Source organism: Nesoenas mayeri, assembly GCF_963082525.1.
Source record: "Nesoenas mayeri genome assembly, chromosome: 5".
Classification (NCBI taxonomy): Eukaryota; Metazoa; Chordata; class Aves; order Columbiformes; family Columbidae; genus Nesoenas; species Nesoenas mayeri.
In genome coordinates, this window is record NC_137548.1 from 56,607,817 (window position 1) to 56,624,148 (window position 16,332).

Genomic DNA, 16,332 nt, shown 5'->3' on the forward strand with positions numbered 1-16,332 from the left:
GGAAAAAAAAAAATACCATCATAAACTTAAAAAATCTTGTCTAAAAATCCTATTCCTACACAGTTTTTCTTTTGGGATATTATTGTTTTCTAATTGCTACTGCATATAAACACATCTGAATTGCTAAAGTAATCCTAATAAAAATTGATGAGCCCATCCTACAAACTACAGAAAAAAGAAAAAGGGAAGACGTGATATTTTCCCTTTGTAGATCAATTTCAAGCCTCAGAGAAAATGACCCATTTTCAAGTGTTTACTATAGACTACTTTACTGGAATAGGTAGATACAAAAATAGATGAACATGTGTAAAAAGCTGTAGCTACTTGGCTGAAAATAGTTTTACTTCTTACTCAGATAGAAACCAATAAGTGTGTCTGAGGAGAACAGGCTTACATTTTCTTCCAGTTTCTGGTTGCTCATTATAAGTGTAACAAATAATTCACATTTTTATTATACACAGGAGAAATTACTGTCCGTTTTGTTCTGAATTACATCTTACATTCCTATCCCAAGGAAAATAAAAATTTTTACAGCTTTTCTCCCAAGTGTCATGTTTAATGGCTTTGAAAAAGCTGGTTTCCTCCTATCTTCTTAGGGACAGCAGTGGATTTCTTGATAGGAATTGCAGCACATGGTCACCATATCCACACAGTGCGAGGGTGATGTTTAAGGCCTATTTGAGCAAGGTAAATAAAGAAGTGCCACCATTAGGTACACATGTAATCCTAAATTAGTGGAGTAACTTAGTGTTAAAGTTACCTACCATGCCGACTTGTGTCCCAAAGATTTTTGTAACTTTTTTCTGTGATAAGCCTGTGAACAAGTTTCCTTTTAATTACGCTATTATGTTCTCACAGAGCACTTTTTAGCTTTCAATATGTCACTTACTGCATACACATCTTCTAACCTTCCAAACCCACAACTTTGCCAGGCTGCCAATGTAAAATAAAGTTCTAGTTCTCTCCCCCAAGCACTTCCTGAAATATTTTTTTCCTGTCATTATATAAAGCACTATGGTGCTCTTTCCTTTAAGCTTGCCATCTGGATGTCATTCTTGATTTTGTCTCTTTTTAAATATGCATATTCAGGCTAGACCTGAAATGACGCAGCTTCTTTCTATGTAACAGTTCTAAAATCTGTACTTTCTTTCCCAGCCACTTCATCAAAACTTCAGTCATGTCTTCATCATCTCAAGTCTTGGTATTTCAAGTTCTTCCTCTCTGTTATGAAACCCTGCATTTTCCACCTTCCTCGGGATTTGCAAACTGATGCTGCAAAGTTTATTTTCCTGACTGCATGAACCAAACAAAACCCCTTTTGAATCATCTTCCCCTGCCGCCTCGCATCATTCACATGTTTCTTTTCTGGACCCTCGGGGCACCTCCCCGCTCAGCCTTTCCCAGGTTAGCTGATCTTGACATGAAACCTGGAGTGTCTTGTATGCTCATCTCCGTGTCTTTATTCACATGTAAACTCCTCGCCTCCTGAAACCAGGGCTGGCAGCAAGGGCTGATCCTGAGTGAAGACGGGGTGCTGAGTCTCTGCCAGGGCTCGGGGTGCAGGGAGCACCAACTGTCACTCCCAGGGCTGGTTCTGCCCTGGCTGCCCTGGTTCTCCCCTCTGGAGGGACCAGGTTCTGTCGATTGACAGCACAGGGACCTGTGTTTATACAACAAAGAGACAACAATTCTTACTGGGATCTTTGAATGCAAAGACCTACCCCCCAAAAATGCTGTTCATAAATTGCTGTCCATTCCTTGTTTCTCTGTGACCACTACTTTGTGCTTTGCAAGAATATAACTTTATGAAACTACATTTCATTACTGAAAATAACAAATGCAAAGATTTTAACAGTACTAGTGTTATTTGCAAAGAGGTATTTTTTTTTAACATAATGTATGATTGTGTTAATTTAGTCCTTTAACATATATGTCAGTGTTGTTTAAAAATAAACCACAAGATTTTATTGTAGAATTCACAAGACTGGATAGCCCTATGGGTCAGAATAGCTATTTAAATGGAAGCATAATGAAACTGAAACCTAAAAAAAAGATAAGGGAAAATAAAAATGTCTGATTTTCTATCTTTAAAGCAAGAAATCAGATATCCCATTGCAATAGTTTGCATTATGGTGTTCTTAAAACTCACTTAAAATCTGCTTTTCATGTTGCTGCCATTCCTGTCAGTGGAGTTTACTGGTTATCATACTAGTAGCCAACTGTATTGTAAACTGTATTTTTATTAAAAACCACCAAATACTTGATAAACTAGCAGCAGCTTCACTTCATCCTAGACTGTACTTTTTTTTCTTAAGCTAGAGAACATAATTAAGAATTAGGAGAAAATTTGTCCTTCTGGCTTAATACTCACATGGGTTCCTGATCCTGACAGTGCCCAGTAAGTGACTGACAGGCGAGAGCACCAGAACCGGGACACGCGCAAAGTAACAGGTTTCTGTGCTTAGTGGCTGCTTTGTGCTCTGTGACTTTGTCTCACCTTTTGTCACTCAGATGCGGTTTTGTTTTCCACAGCCCCTTGTGGCAGCAACGTCCACAGTTCCGTGATTGTGTCTGTGGAAAAGTGTCTTTTTTTGTTTGTTTAAGCTTGTCTCTTCATACTATCACTGACTGTCCCTTAGTTCTCCTATTTCAAGACTTTCTCTGTTCAACTTCTCCGTGCTGCTTAGGACTTTACAGACCTCTGTTATATCTCTCACTCACTTATCTCTTTTCCGAACTGGAAAATACTAGGCTATGTGTTTTCCCCTGTGTAAGTTGTTCCTTATTTCTGATCAGCCACCGCCATAAGGAAACAGATGTGAAAAAGCAGCTTATCACTACAGGAGAATACCAAGCCAACAGGCCCTGCGTCCTGCACTCCTCTTCCAAAATACAGTTGTGAATCCCGGTGACAAAGTGTCACCCTCATCTCCCTCTCATACAGTTCACCCCATTAACTCACAAGGTGTCGATTTGTTTCCTGTGTGTCGAAGGCTCTTCCCCTCCACTGAGACAAGGATGGGGGTTGAAAGATGTTATTCATTATGTTGGTTTTGGTTTTACAGTCTTGTTTTTTTAAGCAGAGAAATTCAGTGAAAGAATTGCAAAGTTCAACATGGTCAATTAGGAAATGGTGGAATTACACGTACATAATTGATTTACCTTCATGTGTATACATGGTGTCATGTTAATTCTTAATTAGTGCCATTTCTCCGTGGATCCCTGTCAGTCACTGTGCCAGGCAGCCGGGTCTGTAGCGGGAAGGAGACTCCTGCATGGGGGACCCCTCACTGCATTCGGTGCCGAGCCAAAATGCGGGTCGAAGGCAGAAAGTCTGGTTTCCTTGGGCAAACCAGCAGAAGGTCACCTGGATGGCTGTCTCTGCCTCCCCACACCACTCATACAGGGTGTAACACAGGACAAGGCCTTCCAGCAGAGCTTTTACACATGGCCACCCCTTCTGGTTTTGGTATTTTCTAGGCAGGAGGAGCGTGTCTGCGTTACAGACTTACAGGTGTGACCATGCCATTCAGGAACACGATAACAACTAACTGTCATTCTGTGCTGGCAAGAGGCTGTGTGTATATGTGTATGTGTGTAATATTATATGTATATGATTTTGTTGGTATACATATTTTCAAAAAGGGGAGAGGGAGAGAAAGGAAAGAAGAAATTACTGAAAGTAGGTGTACCAGCAAAAGTTCTGCTTTGTAGTGTGTGCAGTGGCCATCTGCCTAGTGATTTGGATGTCCAGTTTACCAGGCAGTAAATCATCACCCAAATAGATCATCACAGAAAGCAGTAGCCTGCCGAGGCAGTAGAAGTGTAAAGGAGTGAGACGAATTTGGCACAGACTGCAAGCAGAGTGCTCTGGCCACGTACAGAAAAGCATGAATGTGGTGCTGGGACACACAGCTGTGGGTGATACTTGGAGGAGAGGGTGGCCTTGATCTGAACAGCTTAAATGAGTGGGAAACCCATTCACGTGCATAGTCACAAGAAGAACTGATGAAGAGTGAGGACGGGCTGAAGTCTCCGTGACTTTTTTCCCCCTTTTCCCACCTGGTGAATCTGTGCCTGACATTAACGACACGTCGGCTTTGAACCATTCTGTGCCTTGGCTCGGCATCTGTACCCAGGGGCAATAATACCCCAGTCCCCACCTCATGGGTATTTAAAGAGGCTTATTAATGTTGATGAAGCACTCAGCGGCGGGAGGACAGGCGCGCCGGGAAAACCCATGAGGAAATCACTAATTACCTCTTTAGCACTCAGTTCTGGAGGGGGAGCGCGGGGTGACCGGGGGCTGTCACAACGCGCACGTTACAAACAAAGAAGTGTGGTGCCGAAGGGCCGAGGCTGGGCGCTTCACTTCGCCCAGCCCCAGCCCCAGCCCCAGCCCCAGCCCCAGCCCCAGCCCCAGCCCCAGCCCCAGCCCCAGCCCCAGCCCCAGCCCCAGCCCCAGCCCCGCAGCTCCCACCGCCGGGCCGCTCTGCCCGGAGGAGCGCGGCGCCGGCAGGGTGAGCGCCAGGTCCCGCCCCCTCATGCATATAGTCGCTGTCATTAGCATGTCGATGAGGGGGGTTCCGCCCCCCGGCGGCCATTTGTAGCCGCGGCGCCTTGGCTGCGGGGCGGGCGGTGCTCCGTGCGCTCGGCGCTGCCGCACGGTGGGGCGCTGCCGGCGGCGCACTCGGCGGAGCGCAGGAGCGGCGGGGCCTGCGGCTGCTCAGCGCCGGCGGGCCGCGGAGGAGGGAGGAGAGCAGGAGGGAGAGAGGCGCCGGACCCGGCGGCGGCGCTGCCGCGATCGCCTCCGCTCGGCTCCCCGATGGCCGCGGGCTGCAGAGACGGCCCGGGGCAGGAGAAGTACCGGCTGGTGGTGGTGGGCGGCGGCGGCGTGGGCAAGTCGGCGCTCACCATCCAGTTCATCCAGGTGAGGGGCCGCGGCGTCCGAGGCAGAGAGCCGCTCCACCCGGCCGCGGCGCCGGGGCCTGGGCGCTGCCCGGCGCTCAGCGCGGGGGGGGCCGGGGCTGGGGCCGGCGCGGCGGGCGGCAGCTCCCGGAGGCGCCGCGCCGCCGGGCGAGGAAGCGGGAAGCCCGGGGCGGGGAGGCGGCGGCGTGACCTTGAGGGGCTCGGGGCGGTGGTTGGGGCGCGGCGCCCCGGCGTGTCGGGGGCCCCCGGGAAGGTTCTGGAGGGCGGGAAGGGGCGGACGCCGCTCCCGCTCCGCCGGGCGCCTCCGCCGCGCTGCGCGGCTCCGCGGGCGGGTGCCGCCGGGGTGGGGTTGCTCCGCGCCGGGGCTGCGGGGCGGCGGGGGCGCTGGGTCCGGCCCCGCGCTCCGCCCGGGAAGCGGCAGCCGCAGTAACCGGGGGAGCGGTGACACTTGGCGTCCGACTCCGAAACAGCTGCCCCGGGGCTGAGCCCGCGGCTCTTGTGCCGGCCCGGGCAGGGGTGCGGGACCTCCTGCAGCCCCCCAGGCAAGAGCGGTTCGCACGGAGCGGGTCGCGATGTGCTGGCTCAGGACGGCGATCGCCCCCCGCCCCGCTGGGCTCCCGCTGTTGGTGCGTGCTTCAACTTACAGATAATTGAACTTTTTGTTTTTGGTTTTGTTTTTTCTTATTAATTTCCCGTAAAAACCGTGACAGAATAGGTGATGTAAAGTGTGCATATCAGTCTAATGAGGAAGAACGTTTTTTCCTGTTCTGCTGCTAATTCAGCCGTACTCCTCTTATTTATCTTCTGCCCTGTTGCATTTAGCATTTCTGCTGCTGTCATGCGAGTGTTATTAATCCACCTCTGTCTGTTTATGGTGGAAGGAGGAGACAACTACTTGCATTCTGCTTGCTGGTATTGCTGATGGCAGATGAGCAAATCTGGAGAGAATGACTTTTTGTTTGTTTTCTTTAATTCCACTGAGGGGAGAGGCCATAATATTCTACCTACTGCTAAGACAGGCTGTTTGGCAACGAAGCAAGCTTGTCTTTTAACACTGGGGGCAATTGTATTCTTAAAAAATGTTTTGTTAGAGCAGAGGATCCAATAGCAAATAGACTTTTTTTTTTAACTTCAGATATTCTTTGTTAATGTGTGCATACATCTGTTTGTTAGCTGTCATATTGTGCTGAGAATTTAAGCTCTGTGGTGTAGGCTAAATAACTACATAGAAAACAGCACTTTCAAAATCTGTGTGAGTACTGGATACCAAATGCTTAGAAGATCCAGTATTGTACAAGACATTAAAATAACTGGCGGTTTAGAAGAACTGATTCTTTTGAAATGTATTTTGAACAGTGCATTTGAGATGGAAAGGAAATGTGTGTTGTGCAGGTGCCTTGTTTGCTGGACACGTAAGCAGCTGGTCAGATGCTGGTAAGAGACTGGCTTGCTGGTCTGCTGGAGGGTGATGGGGCTGGAACAACCAGGGTCGTGGATGTGTGTGGCTTGGATTCCTTGTTGCTTGTATATGGAGGTAATGTCTGTGATTGACTAAAGCTGGTTTAAAGTGCCATTCACTCAAACATGGTGGTGCTGCCTGCATCTTCCTGTGGATATCTGAACTGGTTGTGGCAGCCATGTGTGCACTGGACACAACTTCAGTTCTGAAGTGCTTCTGTCTTGGAAAATGTTGCCAAGTGGATCTCTAGAGTCCTTGGCTATGTTAAAGGCTTTTGGATAATTTTAACTTCATGCAAAATAATGCTGTATTTCCATTAAAGACATAAGGGGGGAAAAAATTCACACTTGGTGCTTTGGTAAGCCCATTTATTTTAATAGCAGTAAGGTTCTGCTGAGTACTTGATAATTTCAGTATTTGAGTTCTGGTAGACATTCATTCTTTAAAAGCATGAGCTACACCCTGATAGTAGTAAAAGTTTTTACTCAAGTGCTGTGACTGACACTTGTGTTCCAGTGAATATCTGCAAAAGAGGAACCTGTGTCCACTCTGTCACGTATAAGGATCTCTTCAAATTAATAGCAGACAAATAAACAGTTCAGTTTGAAAGCGTGGTGAGGGAACAGCACTGGAGCGTGAAGCTGACATGTTGAGGGTGAATTCTTCAAAACAAGTTATTGTCCGATTGTATTAAGTTATCTGCATATTTTTGCCCTTTCGACTGCCTTATCTTGAGATAAAATCATGCCATCACAAAGTGATGAATTCAACCTTTGGAAAAAAGAGAGAGAGAGAAATAGCTAGGAAATGAAGACCACCTGAGCAGAACCTCATTCATCTTAAAGAGTTTTATTTTGTTTCCCTGCTTGCTATGTAGGTACAGACAATAAGAGATGAGGCTTGGTGTATAGTTTATATACCACAGTGTCTTCCTGAGCTCTTAAAGTTTATGATGATATCAAGTGTGTGCGATGCGATGTAACCACTTCTGTAGTTTCTGTTTGGCAAGTGTATTGCCAAATATGTTGTTTGTCTTTTAAGGCTGGGTAGAAACTGCTCCAAATTATTTTAAAATTGATTACAAACAAGTCACATGCTTCATTTTTGGAATTTCTTGGGATTAAGTGGCAAACTTGTAGCTGCCTTTACTACTGCCATATGACAAATCTTGATGTCAGTGAAGGATTTAAATGTTCTTTTGCTTCTTTATGGCTTGTGTTTAAAATACAGTTGTCAACAACTCCGTTTTGAAGCTTAAAAATGAAAGTTTTTTCCTAGTAATACTAGCAAATTTTTCCACACATGGTCTTGCTTTCCTATAATCCTGTATTTAACTTTTAGTAAATCAGTACTCGGGTATAGTTACTCTTGCTTCTCTTTCAGGGCTGTTGATTATTTTCCAGTAAACGAGACTCTTGTGCTGATAGGATATCATGGGTAACCGTGTGCTGCGATTTTATGTTGCATCTTTGAAAGACTAAGGAGGATTCATATTTGAAAATGGGAAAACTGTTCCTTCACTTCAGATGAAATAAATGAAAACGAAGATATAGGAAGAACCAGTTCATCTTCTTTCATTTGCCAGCTCTCTGGGGTTTGTGCACAGTGCATCCTTCCCAGCCTTGTTTTAGGTGTTGGTGAGGAAACAGGTAGTATTTGTTCTTACAACAGTAGTAATGCCTGAGCTTGGACTCTTATTATGGCAGTGATCAGCACGTAAAGCGCTCCTGTGCACGCTGTCCTGTGTGAGAGTATCGGTTCCTGAAGGTTGTTGTGCCTCAGTCTGAGCTGAAACAACAATGTTTTTGTAAGGGGGCTGAGTGAGCAAATCTGTGCCATACAATGAAAGCTCTTTCATGTCCTGGGTTCAGCATCGCTGTGCTAACTAGTATAGTGCAGTAGGAACAGGACTGGAGATGTGACTGGTCGCTTGCCTATAATTGCTTGTGATCCTGGGTTCACTTGTCAGGAGTTCATCTAACAACTTGGAGTACCTTTAGAGTACAAACGAGCAGATCAAAGCTTTCAGTGGTTAGGTGTGTTCCTCAAAATTCTTCCTCTGGGGAGATAAATACAGCTTGATATTGCTGTTGGTGGGCCAGGATTTCATCCTGGAAATACCAAATCATTTCCTTTGAATCAGGATATGATATATGAATTTACTGCTGTCGGGTCTGTGCCCTGTTAAGACAGGAAGCGAAGACATTTTAATTGTAGAGGAGAGCTGATGGGATCTGTTGCAGCTATAAACTCTAGGAAAGCAGCAGTGAATAATAGCTCAACATTACACCACGGCATTCTGTAAAACTGTAAGTGGTAGAACTTAGCATTCCTTCTCTTATTTAAAACATACACAAATAATCCATCATGCTCACGTCCCAAGAGGCAGAAAACTTTTAAAGCACGTTGCAGCCAGTTAACTGGGCTCTTTGCGGGCGGAGGCATTTGGGAGCGTGAGCTGTGCAGAGCACACAGCTGTTGCCACAATAGCTTTTCTCCAGCTGTCATGCAGAGGTCTGTCACAAAATACCCCACATTCCCTTCTAACTCAGCCCTTTGTAATGTTCAGGTTTCCTTGCTCAAAGGGAACACAGCCTAGCAAATACCTAATCACTCTCTGCATATTTTCATCCTGCAGTTGCCATTTACTTCATGCTTTTTTTTTCTTGTTAAACTGAACAATGTATAGCTAGTTTTAGCAGTAGACAGCAAGAAAGCCTCTAATGTTTTATTCTTTCAAATTTGCTCCACTAAATAGTGGATGCTTTTGATGAGAATTGTTAAAATTATTTGTGACAGTGGTTTACCTCTTCAGAAAACTGTAGCTTTTGTTTTGTGACAATGACATGTCTGTTTTTGCACACACAGACTTCGGTGACTTACAGTAATGTATTAGTTAATGGATGTCACTAGAACCTTAAGATGATATTGACTGGATATAATTCAGTGTGGCTGAGTTGAGATTAGTTTGTCAATCAGCTTAATATTAACTATGGTAATGCATGAACATGTCTGAGACTGCTAGAACACTTAATGTAATATAAAATGTATTTAGGGGTCCAGTGTGTGTGTATTTTTTGTTTGTTTACTGGTTTCATGCTATATTTACAAGCTTAATTCTCACTGCCAAATTTGTAAAATGAACTGTTTTTCCTACTGCTCTTAAACTGTCAGTAACAAGTTCTAATTGGAGCTGAGCTTACTCTTCTGCTAACCAGTGAGTAAATGGAGTTGGTTGTAGATTTGTTGACTGCTCTAAAATAGAGTAGTAAAGCAGATTGAAAAGCAACAACTGAAAACGCAGCTGGTGTTGGAGCCGGCGTGCTGGATGTTTGACAGACCCCGATGGACCACAGCTAGACTTGGGGGGTGTGCAACCCCCTCGGCAGTTTCTAGGTATTCTGACTAACCATCAAAAAACCACAAAAAGTTCTTCAAGTAAGCGCATAAGAAAATCAAGGGGGTAAAATGCCATGAATTCCAGGCTGTGGATTCATGCAGGGCTACGCTAGGACTGGTATGCTTACATTTTGATAAAGCGTGGGGCCTTCTTACAGTAAGTAGTGCAATGTAACGCAAGGTGACAAAATGCAATTTAGGAGAGCAAGCGACTGGTTGTTGGCCTCTGTTGAGGTTAAAGGTGGGAAATAAAAAGCTGAGTCAAAACAAAGCACTTGTGATGCAGTCACCTGGAATAATAAGGGCTGCTTGTTGCGCTTCTTGTGAAACTTGAGCTGCTCGGCTCCTTGCTTCCCAGAGCACTGCTGCCGAACAAAAGATTTGTCTCGCTCTGGTTAATTGTAGATCCACAACCTGGGAAATGTAGTCGATGACTTGAGGCTTAATTTGCAGGCAAGAAGGAAGCGCTGGTTTGCCTGTTGATGTTCTGGTGTAGCTTGCAATGGTATATGTGTTGTAACTTTGCCAGCAGGGCTGCTGTGTGTTAATGTACGTATAGGGTAGATCTGAGCTGAGTTCAAAAGCTGGCATGAATTTGGATAGTGCTTAAATTTTGAGGTGCTGATCATTCTAGTTTTGAGGAATTTCCAGTCCTTTCCCCAAGTGGAATTCCTTTGGGATAACTAAAACCACGCTGTGGTCGGAAAGCAGCTTTCCATGCGTTAACCCCTAGCAGCAGTTGCTTATATAGCAAGTAAATATTGACGTACCTTTTGGTTATCAGGTTGTCTCCTACCGCCACTTGCACACGGAGTTCTGGCGCAGCTTCCCGGATTGCTGCCCGCCGTGTCCTTTGCACTCTTGGGATGAATCGACAGCCGCTGGCCCACAGCCCTGTTCCTCCTGCCTGTGCTTGAGGGAGAGGCTTCTGCGCCTGCTTTTGGCTGGAGCACAAATTCCAGTATTCAGTAGTGGTGGTAGAGGGTGGCTTTTATAAGTAGAGCCCTTATATTGAGAGAGCTTTGAATGACCTGAATGGCTCGTGTTTGTATACCTTATGCAACCTGTCCGCGTTTAAAGAAAGCGTTACTGGCGCTGAAAATGTGACTGAGCTCCTTCACGTGCCTGAAGATAAACACCAGCTTCATGAAGTGAAATGCAGCAGGCTTCTGGCTAGCGGGTAGGAAGCTAGGGGTTTTTGCAGACCTTCCCAAATGAGTCACTCTTTAGGTCTAGACTGGTGTGACACAAGTAGGTAATTTCTCCATTGATTCTGACGGTTCAGGGGACTTAACTGTGCTCATTTGGTCTTGTATTCAGTTATGGTCATAAGCACTGTTAAAAGAAAATGTGGCATCCAGGTAAATGCAGCAGTTACTATAAATATGTATGATTTAAAGAAGTGTGTAAAACCAGCATTAAAACTGAGATCGCACCTGTAATGCTCTTCCTCCTTTTTCTTTTTTTTTACTTTTCCCTGTTGCTTTGCATGAAACATATTCTGGTTTTTGGAATTCTGGATGTAGCTTTGATCAACCAAGACAAATTGTTGCTGAAAAGGGTAGACTTAATGGGATCCAGATTGAAAAGCCTAATGATAAATAATACCGGTAGTCAATATTGGCCTGGCAAATGGTTTGCCTTGCAAAGTTACTGGAGTTTTGTTTTGAAATGCTGACAGAGAGTAGCAGTAGCCTGTTATTACCAGTTTAGTGTTGAGTTGGATCCCAGGTGAACTATTTCTATCTGGGCAGTGAGTGAGACCTTACATATTTGTCTTGAACTCTGTCTTTCTTTACTAAGATAGATGTGCTCTGTGATTGTGAACAATTTTTTTCTCTGCTCTTTTTCTACTTCGTGGTCTTTGTTGTGCCTGTGTTCTCACAGCTTAAGCGTGGTTGCAGCTCGGGTCCGGGATGGCCTGTAAGGCACTCTGTAGGAGCAGGTAATTCGGAAGAAAATATTTGTCCTCTCTTTATAACTTAATTACTTGAAGTAGATAGCAGACAAAAAGGATGTTTACCTAATCTATTTGCTTTGCCTTTTCTTACTTATTCTCTGATGAGGACATACCATGTGTATACTGCCCGCTAGTCATGTCCTGGTGTGTAAACTGCCTGATATGCATCACCACTTCCAGATGGAACTTCTATGAGATTAAAGTTACCTTTTTTTAATGGGTTGCTTGCTTCTACTAGTTGCCTTAGGAGGGCTGTCTGGAACGCAGTGCAAGAGCTGTTCACGGTGGAGTTAAAGAAGGTCACATATTCATGTTTGAAGTGCTTGATCTTGCAACTAATCAAGCATTGTGCACAGCGCTGCCCGTCATTAGAGCGAGGTCAGGGCTTCTTATCTGCTGCTGGGAAGGGACAGGCTGGAAAACTTGCACCTTGGCTGTCCCCAGGTGTCCACAGAGCCTGGAACCTGAGCTGGGGGGTGGTTGGGGGGATTGTGCTGTGCTTCTCTGGTCACCTGGGGAAGTGCTGTCAGCTCTGCTCACTGTGGGGATCCTGCTGGGTGATTAAGTGCTGTGATGAGTTTTGATTTTCTTTTGTAACATACAAAGGCTCACAAAGGAGAAGGTGCATTTCCAGAGACTTGTGTGGAGCCAAAACTGCGGTGGAAAGCTGGAGCTGTGGTGGGTCAGAGCAGCGTACTGGTGCAGCTGTAGAACCGTTAGGAGCATGGAAGTGAGGGCAAGTTGATGGTTGGTTTGCTTCTCGGAAGGAACAGCCAGAGGAGAGCACAAAGCCAGGGAAATGGTTTTTCTCTTCAAGCCTGAAGAACAGGGCTTTGCTGTAATTGAGGGTTTAATTCAATAAGCTGGTACTACCAGTAAGGAAACTGCTCAACAGGTCCCCACGCTGCCACAGCAGTTTACCACTATAGCTATTTGCTCCATCCAGTTCACTGCAACTCCACAAGCACTCAGAGTTAAAAATAACCAGGGAATGTTTTTAGCCGGGATCGGTTGCCCTGTCTGGGTCGCTCTGCAAACAACTTCATCTGGCAGTTGTGCTTGTTTGACCAGACCCACACCAGCATCTCGGCCCTGTCCAGAAAGTAAACTGGTGAGTCTAGATAGGAGTGAGTTCAGATGGCAGGAATGTACGCAAAAGGGCGCTATTAAAGATAGCATAAAGTACTAGCTGTTAGAACCAACGTGCATTAATAATTAACTAGATGTTAGCACTGACACATAAAAATGCCACAGTACACAAAAAACCTAGTTCAGTGCTAATAACCAAAGTATTCAGCAAAGATCTTTATGCAGAAGACCTATGAGAAGGGTTATTTCTCAAAAGAGTAGCCTTAGGTACGTATTCATAGCTGTGGCACTTTCTTCAGATCTTTTAAGCCAGAAAATGAACTTAAGTTTCCAGAAAACATACAAGGAAATTATTTTTCCAGTCCTGTTCTGAGTATTCTGTAACTGTAGCGATAAACCGTTGAGTCACTAGTTATATTTGCTAGGAAAAGGTGAAATTTCAAAAGCACTGCAGTTACCATTTTGAGTTTTTCTGACAAAAATACCTTGCTCACCCTGTACCACAGAGCATCTTCAGCATTCCTCATTTAAGGAGATCTAAACCTATAAACCTGTAAGCAAATCTGAATATTTTGCTCCTTATGTGATGAGTAGACCATGAAATGGAAGGATGCCAATAATAAATCTGTGTGAAAAATCTGGCATCTTTGGGTAGAAAAGTGATCTACTAAACTTCTGTTATTAGGCTTAATTCTATGTAAGAAAAGTTAATGGGATTACAGTAATGTGCACTGTTTGAAGTAGGGGGTTTATAAATTCTTTTCCTAATAGTATTCCTGTGTTTGTCTCTCCTTTTATGAAGGTCCTTTATAATAATGTGTAAAAAGCAGTTGTTGATAACATACTTCTGTATGTGCTACCAGCTCTACTACTTCAGGAACAAAACCTTGTTATAAGTGCATACAATGTTTTCCTCTACTATACTAGCTGACACTAAGAAGTCTAATCTGAAAAAAAGAAGTAGCAGTGATGTATTTAAAAGAATTCTCACTTGATGCAACCCAGCAATACTAAGAATGCAATTATAAGTCTATTTTAATTTGGTCTTGCAATTTCAATTGCTTCTTGGGATTTTTTTCTGGTTGTTTGTCTTCAAAGTCCTGCAGAAACACTGTCCTTGCATATTCTTTCTGCCTCCCCCAGACTCCAAACAAAGCCACCAGAATATTGAACGCATGTCCCAGCTGTTTCCAAGACACAAATATATGTGCTGCATCATTTTGATTTGTCGTACTTTGACCTCCCTTTAACATGTCCCTCCTCCCCATGAACTGGGTTCTCATCTAGCTGGGAGTTTTTGACTTGAGACCCTGCTTGGGGTCTTAAAATATCATGGGTGGGGACAATAACCTGTGCTCAGCAGCTTTCCTGTAGCACTGCAGTGAATTTGGAAAACCCTGTCAGTAGGTTGTATGCTATGATAAACAGTTTCCAGACCCTCAAGTTTGAAAGTAAACCCATGAGGCCAGAATCCTTAGCACATGAGCAAGGTAAAACAACTTTATTGGTTAAATCAAAGGTGGCTTGCCTTGCTGTCTGAGAGTATTAAAATGAGAAGTTTTAAACTGTGGAAACATCTCATTTCTGTCTCTATAGGGGTAAGTTGTGTGTGTGTGGTGGTGTTTTTTGTGTTGTTTTGTTTTTTCTCCCCTAGAAACTGAATGTTCAGCCTGTGGCATGCAGTGGATGGGCCACTATGAATATCCCACCTTGGTACTTCTAAAGGTGGCTCTTAACAGATTGTCACCAACCAACAGCGCTGTTGGCTGCTTAGCTTTCATTTGGATGCTTGTTCTTCTAGCTTTTTCAAGTCCAGAAGTCTCCTTCCATAAACTAAGTGTGTATTAAAATGCTGTATGGTCTTGTGTATAGTTTAACTATTTCTCAAGCTTTGTGCACAATATTATGTTATACTAATGATACTGCCAGTTGCCGAAGTGCAAAACCTTAAAGCTCTCGTCTTGCTTGATTGCTGCAATAACTAAGCATCTAAGCTGTATTCCACACCTGAATTATTGAAAGATGAATCATCTGGGGGCATTCTCTGAAATTGTCAGAAGGGAGTAGAGCTGCTTACTGTAACTTTTTGAGCATGACTTTAGCATTAAATGTTACATGAAAACAGGTCTTCAGAAGTAGAGAATTTAAGATGCTTCTCCTTTTAGCAGTTACAGAGTTCATAACTTGCTCTGTTACATTGCTTCAGCCATGGGGGGTGATGCTGTGGAAAGGTTCACAGAAATGTGGGTGAAGTTCTCTGTGGCTGAGACCCGTGTGCAGGGGGGCGGTGGGACAGGCAGCAGCTTCTGCAGCGGGTTAACCACTGAAGACGTGTGTACAACTGCATGAAACCTTGTGCGACGGGGGGGAAGTTAACCTGTTCCAGCTCTGAATAGCAATGAGACTTAAGAGTGATCGCTTTTATTGTGTACGGCGAACACAAGAAGACTTGCAAGATGCTCCTGTGTATAGCACCGAGCAAGTCCTGTTATCTGATCAGAGGGTGTTCAGCTGAAATCTGACTTTAGACTGTGTTAGATAAGCTAATGGAGCAAGAGGTTTGATTTCTTTCAGCTGGAAATGTCTGAGCCTTCAAGCTGTTGAGGTCTTCTGACGAGTCCAGCTACAGCAGGTGCCTGTGCATCATCTTGGAGACCTCTGAGGCTGAAAGTTAATTACCTGTCAGTGGAGTTAGCTCTTTGATCCCCTCGGGTATTAGTTCTGAGAGAATTACTTTGTGTGAGGAGACATTTTTAAATTGAGTGTTTTACTTTTAACAAGAGTGTTTAAAGCCTGAGAAAATGCTGAATTCCTTCATTTGTGGCCTAAATCTATTAACTATAGAAAATGTTTTCTTCGGAGTTTCTGCTTTGTTTCTGTCTTGCTGGAAAAGTGCATTCAAATATATTGATGTATACATCTCAGTTTATTTCAATTTAAAAATGATACTTAAAGGCTCAGCTTTTGAAGTCGTTAAAGACACTTTTTAATTTTGCTCTCTAGAAGTTTTTGCACCCATTAGGATATAGCATATATCACATACGCAAAGAATTTGGCATTTTTGTCCATGAAACTTATTTATGTCCTACAGAGGCTGATGAAATTCACTAATGTTTGTAAATTTAAAACTGCCCGGTGGGACTGTATGGGAAAAGAGCCTCGGATCTGAAGTAGTTGACTTCCTTGCCCTGGTATTATCTGCCTTCTTCCAAGTAGGTTACATTCCACACATTTTTAATAGTGGCTTCCCCTCCTCCATAGCTGCTTTGACTTGTTTTGTGGGAGGACTTGAATATTTCAACTGACACACCAGAAGTCTTCTCCCAAAAAAGGAAACCAATAATAGAATCCACTTCGAGCAGAATTTGAAAATAATCTGATCTCTGCTGACTTGGATGTCTGTTCAGAGTAATTGTGACCTGGGGTCTTAAAATCCTGCTGAGTTAGGGGTTTTACTCAAGGTTTAAAAGTTTAGGATTTTTCTAGCTCAAGGCCT

General features: G+C 44.2%; 1 protein-coding gene across 1 annotated transcript in view; it reads left to right on the forward strand.

The window, feature by feature from the left end:
* Positions 1–4,624: 4,624 nt before the first annotated feature.
* RRAS2 (RAS related 2) overlaps positions 4,625–16,332 on the forward strand; it is a 44,434-nt gene continuing 32,726 nt past the window's right edge. The window contains exon 1 of the mRNA XM_080345119.1: positions 4,625–4,930. Coding sequence (XP_080201245.1) covers positions 4,826–4,930 — 105 coding nt within the window. The 5' untranslated portion in view covers positions 4,625–4,825. The remainder of the gene's footprint in view (positions 4,931–16,332) is intronic.